The 20,539-nt window shown below is 35.3% G+C and overlaps 1 protein-coding gene across 3 annotated transcripts in view; it reads left to right on the top strand.

Moving 5' to 3' along the window:
* The first annotated feature begins 11,343 nt into the window (after positions 1-11,343).
* sas (stranded at second) overlaps positions 11,344-20,539 on the top strand; it is a 99,613-nt gene continuing 90,417 nt past the window's right edge. For 2 of the 3 annotated variants that reach the window (XM_074180790.1, XM_074180789.1), the window contains exon 1: positions 11,344-11,626. In XM_074180790.1, the coding sequence (XP_074036891.1) occupies positions 11,512-11,626 (115 nt within the window). In that variant the 5' untranslated portion in view covers positions 11,344-11,511. The remainder of the gene's footprint in view (positions 11,627-20,539) is intronic. The other variant, XM_074180791.1, reaches the window with a different exon arrangement.

Raw genomic sequence — 20,539 nt, 5'->3', positions numbered from 1 at the left:
TATGGTCCGAGACTTGCCAGTCTTGGATTTTGTTTGATATTTCGGCTGTCGTGAGCGTGATATCTATTAATGTTTGGCTACGGGCATTAATAAATGTTGGCTCCGTGCCTCTGTTCAAGATTGTTAGATCTTTCTGTATTATATATTCATATAGTGACTTACCTCGGCGTTGATATCCTTGCTGCCCCAGCTCACGTGGTGAGAGTTTGAGTCGCAACCCAATATGAGCTCCACTCTCTGGTTGAGGCAGTGGTCCACTAGTACCTCCATTTTTCCACAAAAAATGACCAACCAAAAAGTAGCATTCACAAGCCACAAGGACGAGTTAACAGAGTTGCTTTCACGTCTCCGCATTACTACCATGGCAATCTAGGAAACCAAGCTGGAAGTTATGGGCTTCTACAGGCTAAACCGCGTGGCATTAGCAGGCGCGGCCCTCCTAATGAGGGCCGATTGAGGTTGATGCGTTACGAACAACTGAGATCCCTCGGTTTACCTGCCTCTGCAAAGAAACCTACAGAGAACCGACATAGCGAAAATGTTCCCAGACTACTACTCAACAATGTTCTTTGGCAATTTCAATATAAAATCGCATGAATGGAATTGTAGGAACGAAAACCGGAGAGGCCGAAGGCTTGCCAGGCTGCTAGAAGATTTTTAGTGCACCGCGTTAGTCCCCCCAGAGGCTCAAACCCCCAATCGGATTATGTTCCCGACATACTTAATATCGCCATAGTGCAGAACATCATTAACTCGGAGATGAAAACGCTTGACGAAGATTCCTCGGATCACAATTTCATTCTAAATACAACAGGAAAATGTGAAGTGGAGCCAAAGAAGAGGTTCCTCAACTGGAGCAAATTCCAGCGCACCGTCTACGACGCGATAGGAAACATCTTCTGCATCGAAATAAATATCGACCTGGAGAAAGCCACAATACGACTCCAACAGGCGATTCTTCAATCCATCTAGCAAAGCACGTGGATTAAAGCCACGCGCTTCAATCTACACCGAAACAAATGAAACTTATCAGGATCAGAAGGCGACTGCAGAGAGTATATCAACGGACACTCAGACAAGAGATACATGCACAGAGCCAGCAGGCTTTTGCGGCGAAAGTTACAAACACTTAGAGACAATGGGCAACTCGTTTAGCAGAACTCAACACCGAGGACCAATCTTCACGGAAAATGCAAGAAGTCCTCAAATACAAGGAGAACAAGGTATCGTTTACACCAATCAGAAAGAAGTTGAAGCATTTGCTGGTGATTTCGAAAGACAATGTAAAGACAATGTAATTTCCCCATTAACGACGAGGTGGAACGCATCGAGAAATAAGTCGAACAAACGGTGCACAGAATAAGACGACAGCGAAGGGACAACGGTCAACCCCTAAATCCCACATCCCCGAAGGAAGACAGAAGCATCGTAAGAAGCGGCAATGATGAGCATCATCAACGCTAGACTCCGAGTGCAATACTTCCCGTATTTTTTTCAGGAGTCCCTGGTCATCATTATCCCAAAACCAAACAAGAACCCCACATACCCCGGTAACCATCGGTCGATAAGCTTGACCCCATTGATAAGCAAGGTAGCGAAGTTCTGAAATGACTTGAGGAACAGACTTAAGAGCTGAACATCTTACTAGATGAACAGTTCGGATTCAGGCCGAAACATTCAACGGAACTTCAAGTCCTGAGAGTGGTTTATTAGGAGACAAAAGGTTTCAACTTAGGCAGAGGATACCACACCGGAGCGATATTCCTCGACGTCTCCAAGGCGTTCGACAGAGTCTAGCACAATGGATTGGTGGTCAAAATGACTAATTTTTGCTACACGAAACAATTCTGATTCGTTTCTAGATAACCGACGATGACAATGCAGAGTAGGACAGAAACTCCCCTCCAGGCGACTTCAGTTCTTTCTGCTGTAAATGGCAGACGTGTCCAAGCCAGAGAATAACAAGTTGGCTCTCTACACGGACAACACAACGCTGCTGGCAAGATATACCAACCATGCACTAGTTACAGGATACCTGCAACAACAAGCGGAGATATTAGAGGAATGGACTGATCTCTGGGAGATTTGTATCCACCCTGACAAGAATTACGTGATACTATTCACCTGGAGGAAGGTATACCCAGACACGTCGTTTTCAACGGACAGGAAATTTCTTGGACAAACGAGGCAAATTTACTGGGAATCACCCTGAAAGAAAGATAACATTCAGGTCCCATTTTACACAGAGGCTAGAACTGGTGGAAGTCACTCAACACAACCTATACTCTACCATCGCACGCAGAAATAACATGGATCTGCTTCTAGTCGAAAAAATCCTACCACACACCATCCTGTATGTCTTAACCCCTGAAACTAATGCGCAGAAACATACAGGCTTCAGGTTTATAATCGTCTGCTTACGGATTGCCGTAGAAACCTAGTTACATACATACCCCTACGATACGGGACCTGGATCGTAGCCCCCAGTACGTGGATGTCCTCCAGAGAAACTACGCCAAGAACATCTAGCGAATTCAGACACACCCTAACCCAGCGCTGTGTGATCTTTAGGACGCACTGAACATAGGACAAGCCCAGAATCCGCGAGATGGACAAGCACATGAAGCCGACGTAGCAAAACCAGAGACCACCTCCGAGAGTTGCCTTCCGGCAGCTCCGGTTAGTATAAAAACATACACAAGCTCACATATTAGTTCTGCAACACACACGCGCGTGCACACACACACACAGTCACAAACACACACACACTCGTCTCCAGCTAGCTTCAGGGGACCAACCCATCGTGTAAGTATCTATAAAAGAGTGACAAATCTACAACCTTTCTTGTTCCAGACTCTCAAGGTTGCAAGTGATGTTCGTGTCTCCAATCAGGCGGATGTCTCTTTTCTGGGTGGAATCCAGCAGCTTCAGGGTATGCTTAGGGGCGGACCTCCATACATGAAAATAATACTCCAAAGGTCTGATCCGAAACCATGCAACACTATTATTTATTCTCACATCAAATACTTTTAGAAATTATTATAGGTACAGGAACATGAAGCGAGACTGCATCTGCATGCGATACTTTGATTGGTTTTCTATTAAGGGGAAGTCTCGGGGTCTCTCACCGGGGATTCTCCTGTGGATTGCTGAGGCGAGTGGTGTGATGACTGATACCTAGGACCTTCTGCATTATTTTTTAGCTTTCAGTACATTACCTACATCATTATTATCTTTTCTATTTCAGTAAAGCTGTTTGAATCAAAAGTGAAAACTATCGAGGAAATGAATATTTCGAAATACATTTCGAAATAATAATCTCTCCCAACTACTTACACAGTAGGGAATGGTCAACGTCTGTCGAAAAACGACTACTTCTCCGGCTGATACCACGCTGTTAACCAGTGTATTTCAGAATATGTTCAAACACATCTCCACCTCTACTTAAACAAACATATAATCTCTTCAAAAGAGTGTCATGTGTAGCGCTTCTGATCAAGTGTGGAGTCAAACTATTGAAAGCAGTTGTAACTCTTGATTTCATATCTTCCATTGTTGTTATTGGAGTAGAGTAAACCATATTTTTAATGAAACTCCACACGAAATAATCTATTGGATTGTCATCTGGTGTACTAGGAGGCCAACGAAAAGGTCCATTATTACCATTCCATCTGTCTTCGAAGATTTAGGTTAAAGCTTCGCTGACTGAATGAGAATTATGGGGTGAAGCACCATTCATTTGGTACCATACACGTTCTCTTCCTGGTCGATTATTTAAAATAATATGAATTCCATTCCTCAGTAAATCTTCATATTTTGATGCATTCAAATTATCATCATAAAAGTCGATATAAAAAATTGACTCATTCTTTATGGCACAAAATACATTGAATTGCCATCTTTCTTGAAAACCCCTTTGGCGGACAACATGGGGATTTTCTGGCGCCCAATAATGACTGTTGTGTCTATTGAAAACTCCATTTTTTGCGAACTTGGCTTCATCTGAACATATGATATTATCAAGGAAATGTTCATCCTCTTGAGTCTTGACAAGTAACCATTCAAGGAATTCCACTCTACGAGGTAAATCAGTCTCTTTCAAATGTTGGACACAGTAGAACTTATAGGGATGTCATTTATGCTTATTAAGAATTCGACAAATTGTCACGTAGGGTATACCTATCTGCCTTTCAGCTTCGTGCAGAGAAGCATTTGGAAATGCATGAAAGTATCACAAAACTGTTATACCATTGTCATCATCATCCACTTTAGACTTCTTACGAATGATTTTTGGACAGAAGGTTCCATTCAACCTACAGTTTTTTAGTAGTCGATTTATCACATTATTATTCGGCTTCGGAAGTTGTGGATGTCTTTCATGAAATACTCGGCATGTTCTACTTGCAATTCTATTGCACTCACCATAAATTATTATTAATAAATTCAAGAAATCTTCATTACTGTAACCTAATCTTGACATTATTTTATTATAATTGGTAGCTATCACAATCAGTCCAAACCACCAACGAAAGTCTGACGTTAAATAATTGGTTTATTTATTTTTCCAAAGCACACTATTAAAAAATATTAATGTGTACTGTTGTACGTTAGAGACCAATACCTCAATGTATACAAATTGTAACTTTTTCTAAGGTAGGTACATACCAATTTCGAATTGACTGATCTGAGACACTTAAAAAACTGGATCAAAAAGAAATATTACTAAGTATAAAAAAAAATGTTGAATATCCAAAATAAGTGATGAATTCAAAAAAACGAGCAAGAAAACCACGTCAGTTTCCGTTTGAAACAGTTTATCTCGAAAACGGTTCAAAATAGAAATAGTATTATCTGAACAAAGTTAATCTAAAATTGTATGTAGAGCTCAAAAATGTTGAAATATACAGGGTGTTCCATTTGAAAAAATTGAGTTCCACTCATTTTTTAATGAGATCAAAGTATCTGCATTTTTTGAAGACCCTGTATGAGGCAAATGAAAATATGACTCGGAGTTAAGCATCACTCCACTCCATTTCAAATTTGATCGTTTCAGTGCAAGAGAGTTCCAGATCATCAGCATTTATAAAAGTTCATGTTCGGTAAAAAAAAATTCGAAATTAATTTATATCTTCTAAACGGTAATAGATAGGTATAGAAAAATAGTAATGAATAGAATAGTAATGAATCATAATATGATATTATATACGGGGTGTTCTATTTGAAAAATCAAAGAAGCCGCTACTTTATAATAGAAGCGACAACGCCGCTTCCTCTAAAATATTTTAGGCGTGTAGGTCATATTGATTTATGCATACTGTGGAATTTTCAGGTTGATCCGTTAAATAGTTTGTCAGAAACGGTTAATTAACGCTCATCATGAAAAGCCCTGTATACTGTGTTAAAACTGTTTTACATTAAATATACAATAATATTTTCCGTTTTGAGAACAGAAACTAATTAAAATTTCATTAATGGGTGAATACTGGCTCAGATCATGGACGGATTCAACCAATTATAGTTTGTAAGTAACATGATGAACAATTATTACCACACACAACATGATTAGTGTGAAGTTACCCACAACTTTTCATCCACAGTTTATGACGAAGGACAATCGAACAGGGTTTAGAATGAGATTTGCGAACAGTGTTGCCAGATCGTAAATATTAATAATTTTACCTGTATTTTGATGTTATCATTTTAAAAACATGATATATTATTGAAACATGTCGAATAAATGAGTCAGCATTCTACATAAACTCATTATATCAGCCAACTGTCCGTATACAAGCAGTAATACCGAAAAAAATGTAAAATAAGAGTAAAATATTATTCAGGAAAAATTCATTTGTACCGAAACAGGTAGCGAATGAGAACTGGAAAAATAGTTTCTCGGTAAAAAAACCTTCAAAAAATTTTATGACTTGTAAAAAGTATGTCATTTGAAATATCCTGCGTTAAACAATACCGAATGCCCAGGAATGACTCATCCACAAAATATCAAATTTCTCACTGATCAAAAATAATTTGTTGACGAAAATTTCAGAATTAATTCAGCGAAAGTATATCTATCGACGTGCTAAAACAGATTTGCGTACCATTCGTTTCTTGGGTGCGAAAAAAAAATAGTTCCATATATTCGGAACTGAATTACTCATGAAAGTCAAATTTCTCACTTATCAAAAATAGTTTGTCGATGAAAATTTCAGAATATATTTTTCTAAAGTATATCTATCGACATGCTGAAACAGATTTGTGTACCATACGTTCCTTGGGTGCGAAAGAAAAAGTTCCGTATATTCGGAACTGAATTACTCATAAAAGTCAAATTTCTCGCTTATCAAGAATAGTTTGTCGATGAAAATTTCAGAATATATTTTTCCATAGTATATCTATCGACGTGCCCAAACAGATTTGCGTAGCATACGTTCCTTGGGTGCGAAAAAAAATACTTCCATATATTCGGAACTGAATTACTCAAGAAAGTCAAATTTCTCACTTATCAAAAATAGTTTGTCGATGAAAATTTCAGAATATATTCTTCTAAAGTATATCTATCGACGTGCTGAAACAGATTTGCGTACCATACGTCCCTTCGGTGCAAAAAAAAAAGTTCCGTATATTCGGAACTGAATTACTCATGAAAGTCAAATTTCTCACTTATCAAAAATAGTTTGTCGATGAAAATTTCAGAATATATTTTTCTAAAGTATATCTATCGACATGCTGAAACAGATTTGTGTACCATACGTTCCTTGGGTGCGAAAGAAAAAGTTCCGTATATTCGGAACTGAATTACTCATAAAAGTCAAATTTCTCGCTTATCAAGAATAGTTTGTCGATGAAAATTTCAGAATATATTTTTCCATAGTATATCTATCGACGTGCCCAAACAGATTTGCGTAGCATACGTTCCTTGGGTGCGAAAAAAAATACTTCCATATATTCGGAACTGAATTACTCAAGAAAGTCAAATTTCTCACTTATCAAAAATAGTTTGTCGATGAAAGTTTCAGAATATATCCTTCTAAAGTATATCTAACGACGTGCCCAAACAGATTTGCGTACCATACGTTCTTCCGGTGCGAAAAAAAGTTCCATATATTCGGAACTGAATTACTCATAAAAGTCAAATTTCTCACTTATCAAAAATAGTTTGTCGATGAAAATTTCAGAATATATTCTTCTGAAGTATATCTATCGACGTGCCTAAACAGATTTGCAAACCATACTTTCCATCGATGAGAAAAAAAAGTTTCGTATATTCGGAATTGAACTACTCATAAAAGTCAAATTTCTGACTTATCAAAAATAGTTAGAAAAGTCAAATTTCTGACTTATCAAAAATAGTTTGTCGATGGAAATTTCAGAATATATTCTTCTGAAGTATATCTATCGACGTTTCCAAACAGATTTGCGTACCATATGTTTCTTGGGTGCGAAAAAAAATAGTTCCATATATTCGGAACTGAATAACTCAAAAAAAGTAAAATTTCTCACTTATCAAAAATAGTTTGTCGATGAAAATTTCAGAATATATTCTTCTGAAGTATATCTATCGACGTGCCCGAACAGATTTGCGTACCTTACGTTCCTTCGGTGCGAAAAAAAAAGTTCCATATATTCGGAACTGAATTACTCATAAAAGTCATATTTCTGACTTATCAAAAATAGTTTGTCGATGAAAATTTCAGAATATATTCTTCTGAAGTATATCTATCGACGTGCCTAAACAGATTTGCAAACCATACTTTCCATCGATGAGAAAAAAAAGTTTCGTATATTCGGAATTGAATTACTCATAAAAGTCAAATTTCTGACTTATCAAAAATAGTTTGTCGATGGAAATTTCAGAATATATTCTTCTGAAGTATATCTATCGACGTTTCCGAACAGATTTGCGTACCATATGTTTCTTGGGTGCGAAAAAAATAGTTCCATATATTCGGAACTGAATAACTCAAAAAAAGTAAAATTTCTCACTTATCAAAAATAGTTTGTCGATGAAAATTTCAGAATATATTCTTCTGAAGTATATCTATCGACGTACCCAAACAGATTTGCGTACCATATGTTCCTTGGGTGCGAAAAAAAATAGTTCCATATATTCGGAACTGAATAACTCAAAAAAAGTAAAATTTCTCACTTATCAAAAATAGTTTGTCGATGGAAATTTCAGAATATATTCTTCTGAAGTATATCTATCGACGTTTCCGAACAGATTTGCGTACCATATGTTTCTTGGGTGCGAAAAAAATAGTTCCATATATTCGGAACTGAATAACTCAAAAAAAGTAAAATTTCTCACTTATCAAAAATAGTTTGTCGATGGAAATCTCAGAATATATTCTTCTGAAGTATATCTATCGACGTGCCCAAACAGATTTGCGTACCATACGTTCCTTCGGTGCGAAAAAAAATTTTCATATATTCGGAACTGAATTACTCAAAAATGTCAAATTTGTCACTTATCAAAAATAGTTTGTCGATGAAAATTTCAGAATATATTCTTCTGAAGTATATCTATCGACGTGCCCAAACAGATTTGCGTACCATATGTTCCTTCGGTGCGAAAAAAATTTTCATATATTCGGAACTGAATTACTCATAAAAGTCAAATTTCTCGCTTATCAAAAATAGTTTGTCGATGAAAATTTCAGGATATATTCTTCCATAGTATATCTATCGACGTGCCCAAACAGATTTGCGTACCATACGTTCCTTGGGTGCGAAAAAAAATACTTCCATAAATTCGGAACTGAATTACAAAAAAAAAGTCAAATTTCTCATTTGTCAAAAATAGTTTGTCGATGAATATTCCAGAATATATTCTTTGAAAGTACATTCAACGATGTGCTGGAACAGATTTGGGTACCATACGTTCCTTTGGTGCAAAAAAAAAGTTCCTTATATTCGGAACTGAATTACCCATTGAAGTCAAATTTCTCACTTATCAAAAATAGTTTCTCGATTAAAATTTCAAAATATATTCTTTGAAAGTATATTTATCGACGTGCCAAAACAGATTTGCGTACCATACGTTCCTTCAGTGCAAAAAAAAATAGTTCCATATATTCGGAACTGAATAACTCAAAAAAAGTAAAATTTCTCACTTATCAAAAATAGTTTGTCGCACCCAAGGAACGTATGGTACGCAAATCTTTTTCAGCACGTCGATAGATACACTTTGTAAGAATATATTCTAAAATTTTCATCGACAAACTATTCTTGATAAGTGAGAAATTTGACTTTTATGAGAAATTCAGTTCCGAATATACGGAACTTTTTCTTTCGCACCGAAGGAACGTATGGTACGCAAATATGTTCTGGCACGTCGATGAATATACTTTCAAAGAATACATTCTGAAATTTTCATCGACAAACTATTTTTGATAAGTGAGAAATTTTACTTTTTTTGAGTTATTCAGTTCCGAATATATGGAACTATTTTTTTTCGCACCCAAGGAACGTATGGTACGCAAATCTGTTTCAGCACGTCGATAGATATACTTCAGAAGAATATATTCTGAAATTTTCATCGACAAACTATTCTTGATAAGTGAGAAATTATACTTTTATGAGTAATCCAGTTCCGAATATACGGAACTTTTTCTTCCGCACCGAAGGAACGTATGGTACGCAAATATGTTCTGGCACGTCGTTGAATATACTTTCAAAGAATACATTCTGAAATTTTCATCGACAAACTATTTTTGATAAATGAGAAATTTGACTATTTTTGAGTAATTCAGGTCCGAATGTATGGAACTATTTTTTTTCGCACCTAAGGAACGTATGATACGCAAATCTTTTTGGGCACGTCGATAGATATACTTCAGAAGAATACATTCTGAAATTTTCATCGACAAACTATTTTTAATAAGTGAGAAATTTTACTTTTTTTGAGTTATTCAGTTCCGAATATATGGAACTATTTTTTTTCACACCCAAGGAACGTATGGTACACAAATCTGTTTCAGCACGTCGATAGATATACTTTAGAAGAATATATTCTGAAATTTTCATCGACAAACTATTTTTGATAAGTGAGAAATTTGACTTTCATGAGTAATTCAGTTCCGAATATACGGAACTTTTTTTTTGCACCGAAGGAACGTATGGTACCCAAATCTGTTTCAGCACGTCGATAGATTTACTTTAGAAGAATATATTCTGGAATTTTCATCGACAAACTATTTTTGATAAGGGAGAAATTTGACTTTTTTTGAATAATTCAGTTCCGAATATATGGAACTATTTTTTTTCGCACCCAAGAAACGAATGGTACGCAAATCTGTTTCAGCACGTCGATAGATACACTTTCGCTGAATTAATTCTGAAATTTTCGTCAACAAACTACTTTTGATCAGTGAGAAATTTGATATTTTGTGGATGAGTCTTTCCTGGGCATTCGGTATTGTTTAACGCAGGATATTTCAAATGACATACTTTTTACAAGTCAGAAAATTTTTACCAAGAAACTATTTTTCCAGTTCTCATTCGCTACATGTTTCGGTACAAATGAATTTTTCCTGAATAATATTTCACTCTTATTTCACATTTTTTTCGGTATTAGGTACTGCTTGTATACGGACAGTTGGCTGATATAATGAGTTTATGTAGAATGCTGACTCATTTATTCGACATGTTCCAATAAATATCGTGTTTTTAAAATGATAACATCAAAATACAGGTAAAATTATTAATATTTGCAATCTGGCAACACTGTTCGCAAATCTCATTCTAAACCCTGTTCGATTGTCCTTCGTCATAAACTGTGGATGGAAAGTTGTGGGTAACTTCACACTAATCACAACATGTGGTTTGTGATTCTTTTGAAATCTGTTTTTCCGTTATTTTCATTGTTACACGTGATCAATTTTGAAATATTCACACTCTTCTACTTCTTCCAACTATAAGTACCGGCAAACCTATAGTTTTTTAGGGCTGCCGCCCATAGGAATATGTCTAATGAAGTTAAAGGTAGTTAAGTCCGCCCCTAGGAACAGTGTTTTAACTGCCGAAAATGATTTTCCGATGCTAATAGAAGCTCGGCTCACTTGCAGAAAATGTTATTTTCTTAAAAAAATATTTTTTGAGGTTGATTACCAGATATTTCGACAATTAAATGGTGTATGAGTAACTGTGAAGAGGAATCAAATTAATCTGAACGATAATTTTCCACAACATTTTGTCACGGGCATAGCGGTAACAAGATAAACTAATCTCAACGGAATTTCTGAAAATCTTGGTATTTCTGTCTAATTCCTCTGGAGTATGACGAATAGGCTCGAACCCCACTATGTAATTAGAGGTAGAAGGCAAGGTAGGATGGCGATGGCAGAACTAGAAAGCAACAACATGCTTCAGAAACGAGAACGTCCATCGTCGGTGAGGTCCGCGCTATAAACATTTTTCTGAAATTCGGTCAGTTATGTGATTCGCTCCATAAGATAATTCGTAAACGCACAAAAAAAGAAACGATTTAGGCGTTGTCAGTGCGAAGACACAATGACAGGTAGAAATCTAGTGATTATTCTCGGATTTGTGGTTGTGATAGTGTCGAGTGCGGGCGCTGAGGAATGTCCACAAGGAAATTGTACTTCTCCGGCATCACATAACAATGGTGAGACTCTTCGTAGATACTCCAGGAGTGTGAGACAGAAAGACCATGCGGTCTACGCAGAAGCGGTCTAGCCCGAGGCCTGCGATTTTGTTCTAGATATCCGTATATAAGCGATCTTAAGCCTAGTATACATTCAAGACAAACCTTATTTCAAAGAAATTGGAAAATATTCTATAAATCAGTCCTGTTGAACAATAACATGATTTCAAAAAAAGTTGTCATTGATTTGAGAAAGAGGGGAATTTTCATATAAAATTTGAGTATCACGAGTGAGTCTTAATACTATCCATGATAGTAATTACATAATTTTCACAATAAATTTTATTCAAGACGCGTTTCGCTACACAGTAGCTTCATCAGTTATACTCGTGAAGTTTCAATAGGTTATCTAATTGGAAAACGTTTTTACTATTGATTTGTCAGAAGATCGAATACCTAATACAAAGTTTAGAAACACTAGTACTGTAAAACAACCATAAAATAATATGATGAAAAATTTCTCAACACAGGGGGAGAAATTTTTTTCTCTTATGCCACCCCTATTCCACATCTCATGCTATTCAATGAATACTGTAGGCTAAGACCTTTCATTGAAGTTAAACTATAAAAACAAATACATTTTAAACTCATTGTAAATCCTTTTGATCATGAAACAAAATACGAACCGGTGTTGAGCTGGTAATTGTTGAAGTTTTTGAGATGAAAAAACTGTTTTGAATTCATTCTCAATTCAGTATCATTTCAATCGCCCAGCAAAGAGATCAGAAATCACCTAGGACATCTTGCTTTCAATTCCCTATTCAGCAATAACTAAGTAGGCAGAAAGACTTGATTCTGGATTTAAGGAGTAACAGTATAGTAAAGCTATAAAAGTAACAGAAAAAGATCTCTATGGAAAAAAATGTACCTATTCTATGATAATAGCTTGTGAGTGAAGTAACAAAACATTCTTTTTGAACAATGCGAACTCTGAATAAACATTAATTTCTGAAGTGCGCCTATTTCAGTTTTTTGGTGATTCATTTATTTACTATTTAGATTATGACAAGATATAAGATCGGATCACATGACCGCAATTCTTCATCAATTAAGTCTTCGAGGTCATCATAACGGATCGGTTAAAAAGAAAGACGGAATGCCAGAATATAATTTTAAATTACTGACCTGGTTAACAACAGAGTTTGGGACTCATAATCGATGGGGGTTTAAAATATATTTGCGAACTCACGGGAATAGATTACCCCTAAGATTGAAGCATTTTATGTCGATTATTTGTGATAGTATAATACCTTGACGAAAGACAAAACGTATCTGAATCTCAACCAAATGAAAATATACACCAACACTTGTTTCACTATAGGTTACTCATATTATTGCCTAAAAAAATATTGGAAATATATTTTATATACTTAGTAGCGAGCCGGCATGACTTCGGCATGGCTTTCTGTCATATTTTCTCAGCAACTTGTCCATGAAGAAGGTTCCCGTTTTTACCCGAGGAGTGTGCTTTTAAAGACATAGGGGCTGGTAGTTTCGCCTTCTGAAAAGTTCTGGAACAGTCAGAACATTCGAGAGATTCCGAAAGTTCTACACAACATTTTAGATCATTTTGGAATGTTCGAGAATGGTCTGGAATGTTCTGAAAAATCCGGGAAAATCTCAGATCACTGTGGAATGATCAAGGAAATTATATGGCGTGATAGTCTATCTGTAACTATGGTTTCTTATCCAAATAATACTTTAGTGTGAGACTTTCACTGAACAAAATCGCAACACCAACTATATTACCAACAAATTTTTTCTTAGTATTTGATTTAATTTTCATTTTCATTATTTGTGAAATTATAAAACAACAATAAAAATTAAAAACAACAATAAAAATGAATTGGCGCTCCGGGGTTGCAGGAAAATCCGGAAAAACCTGCAGCACCACATCATCTGAAGATCTTGATTTGCCAATGTCCTTCCTCTCATAAAACAAAATGTAGGGTGTCTCCAGAGGCTCCAATAAATTCAATACATCGCCAGAACACTTCGTGACACGACTTTCGTCTTTGACCAAGGCGTAATAATGATCAAATTCAACGCCAGAACCGCAGTGAACAATGATTGCATGATTATAATAATAGTGGTCTGCTAGATTGAAGTGTTCATCTATTTCGAACCTTCGAAAGAGTTTGGTGCTTCCATCAGAGGTTGAGTCTTGTTTAAAGATCATCTGTGTTATTATTAGATTGACTGGTGCCTTAGCTATACTTGTTTCCTTAGTTTGGCGCATGTTTGGCAATACAGTCGATTATCACCTGTTAAAAATTCCATTTTCAGATTATTTAACCCTACGCTTTGCACGTACTGGTTATTAGTCATATTAGGAAACGCTAGATGAAGTTCCAGATATAAAAAAGGATGTGTTAGTTTGATGCAAGTGGAAAATGTGTGAACGCAAAACTTTTCCCCGGGAGAATACGACATTCATGAGAAATTTATCAAATGATAATTGTCTGTTTATCTTGAAGGATGCTAGAATGCGACAGGAAGTTATTTCTGGAAACCACTTAATCCTAGACTGAATCATTATTATCGTTATCATTTGGATATAACAGACCACGAAAGAAACACAATCTTGGGAAAATACATTGAACGATATTTGATATTTGAATGGTAATTGCGGTTCAACATTGTTCTATGAAATGCATTTCCATTGAAGGTTTAAAATAATGCTTTTCTCTTCATAAATGCTTCTGAAAGTATAAAAATCCTTTTCACTGGCTTTTTAAAACGAATTTACAAATTGATTAATCCAAAATGGGGTTCATAAACTTCGTACCTTTATTTCTAAAATAAATTTGCAAAGATCTAGAACGCTAAACTTAACTGTGGTTGACAATATACACAAAATAATTGAAAGTGAAATGAAATTGTTATCTGTTTATAAATCTGTTTTTCCGTTAACCAGCTGTCGCTCCCCTACGAAAAACTCAAAAGTCGAAACTTGTGCGAGCTGAGAACAAACGAGGTCTTACCTTTTAACGTGTGATTCCTAACACAGGTTGGACGATAGCAAGTACGGCTTGCGGCTTGAACCACCGATTCACACAGCGGTCGATTGAGTAAGTGGAGCAAAGCACCCACGTCAACCCGAACGACTACCGTCCTACCTGTAATGTAATAGTTGATTTGATAACTTGAAAATATAGATAGATATCAAGTTTTCGCATATACAATGGGGTGCACGGTATAATGATACAGTGCATTCCAGATAAAACGAGCCGCCCTGAAAAAGTCATTTGATATTGAGCCTGTGAAAAAATAGTGTGACATGTCAATTTCAGTTTTCATAGGGAAACATGTCTACGTAAAAATCATCTCCTTATCAGTTACCTCTTCCCCACAACATCCCTCAGGTCAAAAATTTCAAATGGAAATAATAGTGACACTTCAATAGTCTTCAAAATAAATACTTTCTGAAATGGCTCAGTTTTTTTAATGGAAAGGGGTACATTTTTAGGGATCATTTTTGGGAAAAAAAGGTTTTTGGCTTTCCACTTCTTCATTCTTATACAAAAAATGTGGGAATCTTCCAAAGAAAGAAAAAAAGCAATTGATTTCAAAATGAAATATTTGCAAAGATCTGTAGATCAAGCAAAGTTGTGACTTTCAGTAACACAAACTGAAAGAAAAAAATCTATCTCGAAACAATTGCTTTTAAATGAATATTGAATTATAAAAAAAATACTTCCCTCTGTTCGGTTTGTATTCCAAACATTCGTTATGAACTTGAATCAGATATCATTCACAGGAGTGCTACACTATATAGTATATGAAAGAGGTGAAATTTCACTTACATCCCTGTCATCCTCAATGGTAGATACCAGGTGAATCTTTCAGTTTTAAAACAAAAGAGTACTTCAACATTAGGTAATGGATCTCGAGTGACATCACCATGAAAAAAGAAAAAGTGTACGTCTAAGTTCGATTTCAATGCAGTTTTATTATTAGTTTTTTTTTTTTTTTAAATACCTTAAAATTGTATGGAGAATAGTTAATAAAGAACATTTTGATTTTGATTTTGATTTTGATATTATTAGTTTTTATATTCTGATTGGGTCATCATTTCGTTTATCGTTTATTTTATAAAAAATGGTTCGTGCACTTCAAAAGTGGACTGAAATAGTGGTTTTGTAATATGAATATGGAAAATATACAAGGGCCACTGCTTGTGTCTTCAACCTGAATCATCCGGGCAGAAATGTTAGGCAAATATGTATTGGAGTTGTTACATAAATTCATGGAAACTGAGATTGTTGATAATAGACAACACGACTGTTAAGTAATAGACAGAGGCATTAATGATGCAGTTCTAGGCCACGTTGTCTTGAAAAAACATACGTATAGTGTGGGTCACAAATTTGAAAAAAGATCCTTAGAGAGGTGGAAATTTCCTAAAAAGAGTCCTATCTACCGGAACTTTATCGCCAATATTTATAATTTTAATTCAAAGGTGAAAATAGCGGTAAAAGCGGGCGATGTGAGTCCCACACGCGCTGACAGATACGTAATATCATTATTAAGAAAAAAAATCACATACCTTTTAGACACTTGAATAAATGGAAATCCGTGTAAAAAATTTTTTTCCGTGATTATTTTATTAGATATACTTAAGTCAATTAACTAATTTTTGCAAATTTTAAATTTACATAAGAAAACCGATAATTTTTAAACTAAAAACCTTAATTTTTTCCACTTCTTGGAGGTTTTCTTGAAAGTCTTCCCGTTAGATTCCCGTTAGAAAAATTAAAAAATTTTGATTTTCCACTTTGTTATTAATAATCAAATATGTTAAAAAGTGAAAAATTCAATTAAAGCAGGGATTTTTTATATTCAAATTCATTCTTATTTTTATTGTTTGAAGTTACATAAAAGTGATTTTATCATAATTTATAGCTCTGTTTAAAAAATTGTTATAAACTAATGTTTTATTTATAAGATATTTGAAATTTTTTTGGGGATTTTTATCAATGATAAATATTATGATTTTCAAAAACAAAATCGTTTCTCAAAAAAAATGTTATTGCTTAAAAACGCATTTGTTGTTGAACAATTGTTTCTGCTACTATGAATATTAAGGAACGATTTTTTTTAAATCATAATTTCTATTTCTCTCAGAAGTTCCAAAAAAGGATTTTATGACCCAGACTAGTAGAGTATAAACGTTTTCAGACTTCTTCATTAACACAAATTCCACCCTTACAGAATTAAAATGATTCATGAATTCAACGAAGATGATTTCTTTCGTCTGAAAAGTTGAATTTTGTGACATCCTCTCGAAACGTGTCAACCGTAATCCAACTTTGTTGTGCACCAAATGTTTCCAATTCTGAACTGATTCAATCCCCAATATGGCACGAATTAACTATCGACGGCACTAAATTGGCTTTTAAAAAATTATTTTATTGCAACAAAACTTGAAAATAAAAAATTATAGAAATACAAAATATATAAAATTATACGTGTTGTTACTTTGGGGAATGAAATCTGACTAATTCTGGATGCGAAGAAGTGTGCTCCTGCTAGAACTGTCTTGTCAGCATCTGGAACAGGGTGGTGGTACAGCTAGATCAGCGGAATTGTCCTTGGTGGTGAGATAATTCACGTCAATTCACACCAAATTTCCCCAAAAACTAAAGGTTTGTGATGAATTTTTGGTAACCATATTATGGAACCATTCTTTCCAGAAGCAACCTTGAATGGTGAAGAATCACCTTGCAGGTTTGCTGAAAAATCAAGTTATACCAAGCATCGTCATCCAAATAGATCCTGTATTTCAAAATGCAGAAGTTTTTCAACAAGATCGACTGATTCGATCTGTTTATCTTCAAATTAACCCTCTTTTTGCTAACAATATTAATAATAATATGAGTTTGGAGTGTCTATATGACAGAATGGTACTGGATATAGCCTGTAAAGTCGTCAGGGGTTTGGATCCCCTTCTTCTCTGCATGATCCGTGATCATGAGAGAGCAAGAATTGGGGCATTTCTCTTTAGGGCAGCTGCTCGAGCAGCTGATGAACTCTGTTTAGTTTTCGACACTGAACGAGGTGACCACAACTCTGTCAGCGAGTTGGAACCCGTTCAGCAAAAAGCTCATATAAAAGCCGCAGAGATCGCCTCACTTCTGTGGAAACACAAGGATAAGCCAATGCATGGGGTCTTCTTCAATAACATTTTAAATCTTGGCTTATCAAAGCGCCTGACGTTCGCTTCTCAGGTCGAGTGGGCTGAAGTCGAAAACTGAGGGGTTCATCATGGCTTGCCAGGATGGTATCTTCAACACCTTAGTCCCTAGTTTCCTGAATAGTGATCCGCGGAGCCCTGTGGTTCCGTAGCAGGGTTCATGGGGTTCCGCGCGCTCTGTTGGAGATCTAAATACCCTGCAATTGTTGAAAAAGCTATCTTTGTTTTGTTTGCATTTGTGACGACTTACCGATTCGAGACTGAATTTTCAGCTTACGCTTACACAAAAAATTAAAAAAATTAATACAGAAACAGACTGGATGCACCGTCAGATATTCGTATATAACTGTCGGACGTGAAGCCTAATTTTAGTACTATTATAAGAAAATGTGTTGAAAACTTTTATTCTACATACTTAATAGTTGTTTCATTGCAATCAATATTTTTTATTCATAATTTTTTCTTTCCCTGAGTTGAAACATGAACATTTTCAAACCATTATATCAACACTATAGTTGTCGAAATAACCAGCTGAGGTTTTCCCGAAAAAATGTATGCTCAATTAGGCTTCCATGGCCAAATAAAAATTGGGAACCCCTGCCTTAGTACCGCAGTCACGTGATGGGTATAGAGGTTCCAGACTCAAGGTGCAGGGCCTGCCGCGAGGCGCCCTGCTATCAGCTATCAGTATGTCCAGCATATGCGGTCTCGGCCTATATCCATCGACATAACGCGGCCCTAAGAGTGCTATATTACCATCTACGGCACTCTTACGGTATTGACTCAACTTACAATCAAAATAAAGGGCGAAGTGCATCGTCCGTAATGAAATACATCACGGAAAATGTTCTTCCACTTAACCCTGACTTCTTAAAACTGCGATGAGGTAGATTTTGCAGTGAGAACAATATGATTCATTTTGAGTTTGTAAACGGGTTTTGACTTTTCATGTTCAAATGTAGACATCGAAAATTATCTAAAGACAAAATTTGTACTAATTTTATAAAATAATTCATATTTTTTTTTCAAAAAGGCAACAGTTCAGGTACTATGAAACAATTCTTCAAACTATTTCTGTAGCGACTATAACTATCTCCGGAGATAACTCAAGATGTATCAAACTTTGAAGTAGCTAGCCACTCCCGCCAGCAAACGTCAAGAATGCTTCCACCTTCTCATATGTCTCTGAAACTGTTCCTAATTCTTTTGTTCTTCTCCCCACTGATAGACATGAGATCAAAGAGGTTATCAAAGAGCTGAAAACGAAAAAGTCCACTGGAATCGACGGAAGCTGTTCTGAAATACTGAAGTCCATCTCTTCTTATATAGAGGAGCCATTGGCATTAATTTTTAACAAATGCATGGAAAATGGTTTTTGGTCAACAAATTGATTACATTTTGAGTGATACACAAGAAACTTTTATAGAAGTCCCCCAAGGCACAGTTCTGGGGCCAATTTCATTAAACATATATTTTAATGGAGCAGAGGTAAAATATTGTGTTTCGCAGATGATACAGCCATTTTTTACAAGGCAAAGAGCTGGGAGCAACTGGAAAATGTAGTTACATCGATTATTGACAGTGAATCTGGAGAAAACACACTATATACCTTTCAGTTGCAATAATTACCCCAAACCTTGTATTTCACAACTGAAAATTGATCAATATGTAATACTTAGGAGTAATAATAAATTCACATCTTAAATGGGATGCTCATATTCAGTATATTTGTAATAAGTTGCGTTACATACTTTTTAAATTTGAATTTTTGGTAAAAATATTAACGAACTCTAACCTCAAAATTTTGTGCCATGCACTTGTAGCGGAGTCACCTGAGCTACGGAATTGCTTGTTGAGGAGGAACCTACCATATGCACCTTCGCCCTCTTGAGGTGCTCCAAAACAGGTTCCTGAAATTATTATTGTTCAAACCGCCTTATTATTCGAGTGAAACTCTGGTCAACAAAGTAAAAGTTTTTGATATTCGCCAGCTTTTTTTTATACAATTATCATCCATTACCATACGAACAGAAATTTCGCTCTACCGACTCACTTGTACAACACACGCAGAACACCCTACATGATTTGGTACTATCATTTCAATTAGAAAACCACACACTACATCGTTTTATTTATATATATTTATATATTTTATTGTGTTCCAATTATTGTGTCTTTTTCTTTTACTAGTATATAGGTATGTATTATTCTTTCCATTTATAAGTTTTACTTTAATTTACATTGTATTTTACGTTGTGTAACTGATATTACCACTAACGTTAGTTATATGTTGAACTCTTGCTTTTGCACTTATTGTCATTTTTCTTTATTTAACTATTACTATTATTATTATGTTGTGTGAAACCTTTCAAACGAATGAATAAAGTTATTATTATTATTATCATTATTATATTCAACTACTCGAAAACAATTCTATGTAGATATAAATCAATTTCTGAATTTTAACCTGTGAAATTCTATTCTATTAGTGGCTAATAGGCTAAGAATATCCCGTGGAATTGGTAATTTCATAAAATTCCAATCACTTTAATAACATTAGAGAAACTGGCCCGCTAATAATGCTTAATGTTTTTGGTCTCAAGATATGATTAATTATCTCGATTCCCATAACAAATATGGAAGTTCTATTCAAAATTATACCCGCCTTTCTCCTCAAC

The sequence above is a fragment of the Leptinotarsa decemlineata genome, unplaced genomic scaffold (assembly GCF_025532065.1).
Source record: "Leptinotarsa decemlineata unplaced genomic scaffold, Ldec_3_MD MMD2_tig00026299_RagTag_RagTag, whole genome shotgun sequence".
In the NCBI taxonomy this organism is placed as follows: Eukaryota; Metazoa; Arthropoda; class Insecta; order Coleoptera; family Chrysomelidae; genus Leptinotarsa; species Leptinotarsa decemlineata.
This window is presented reverse-complemented; position numbering and strand designations above follow the sequence as displayed.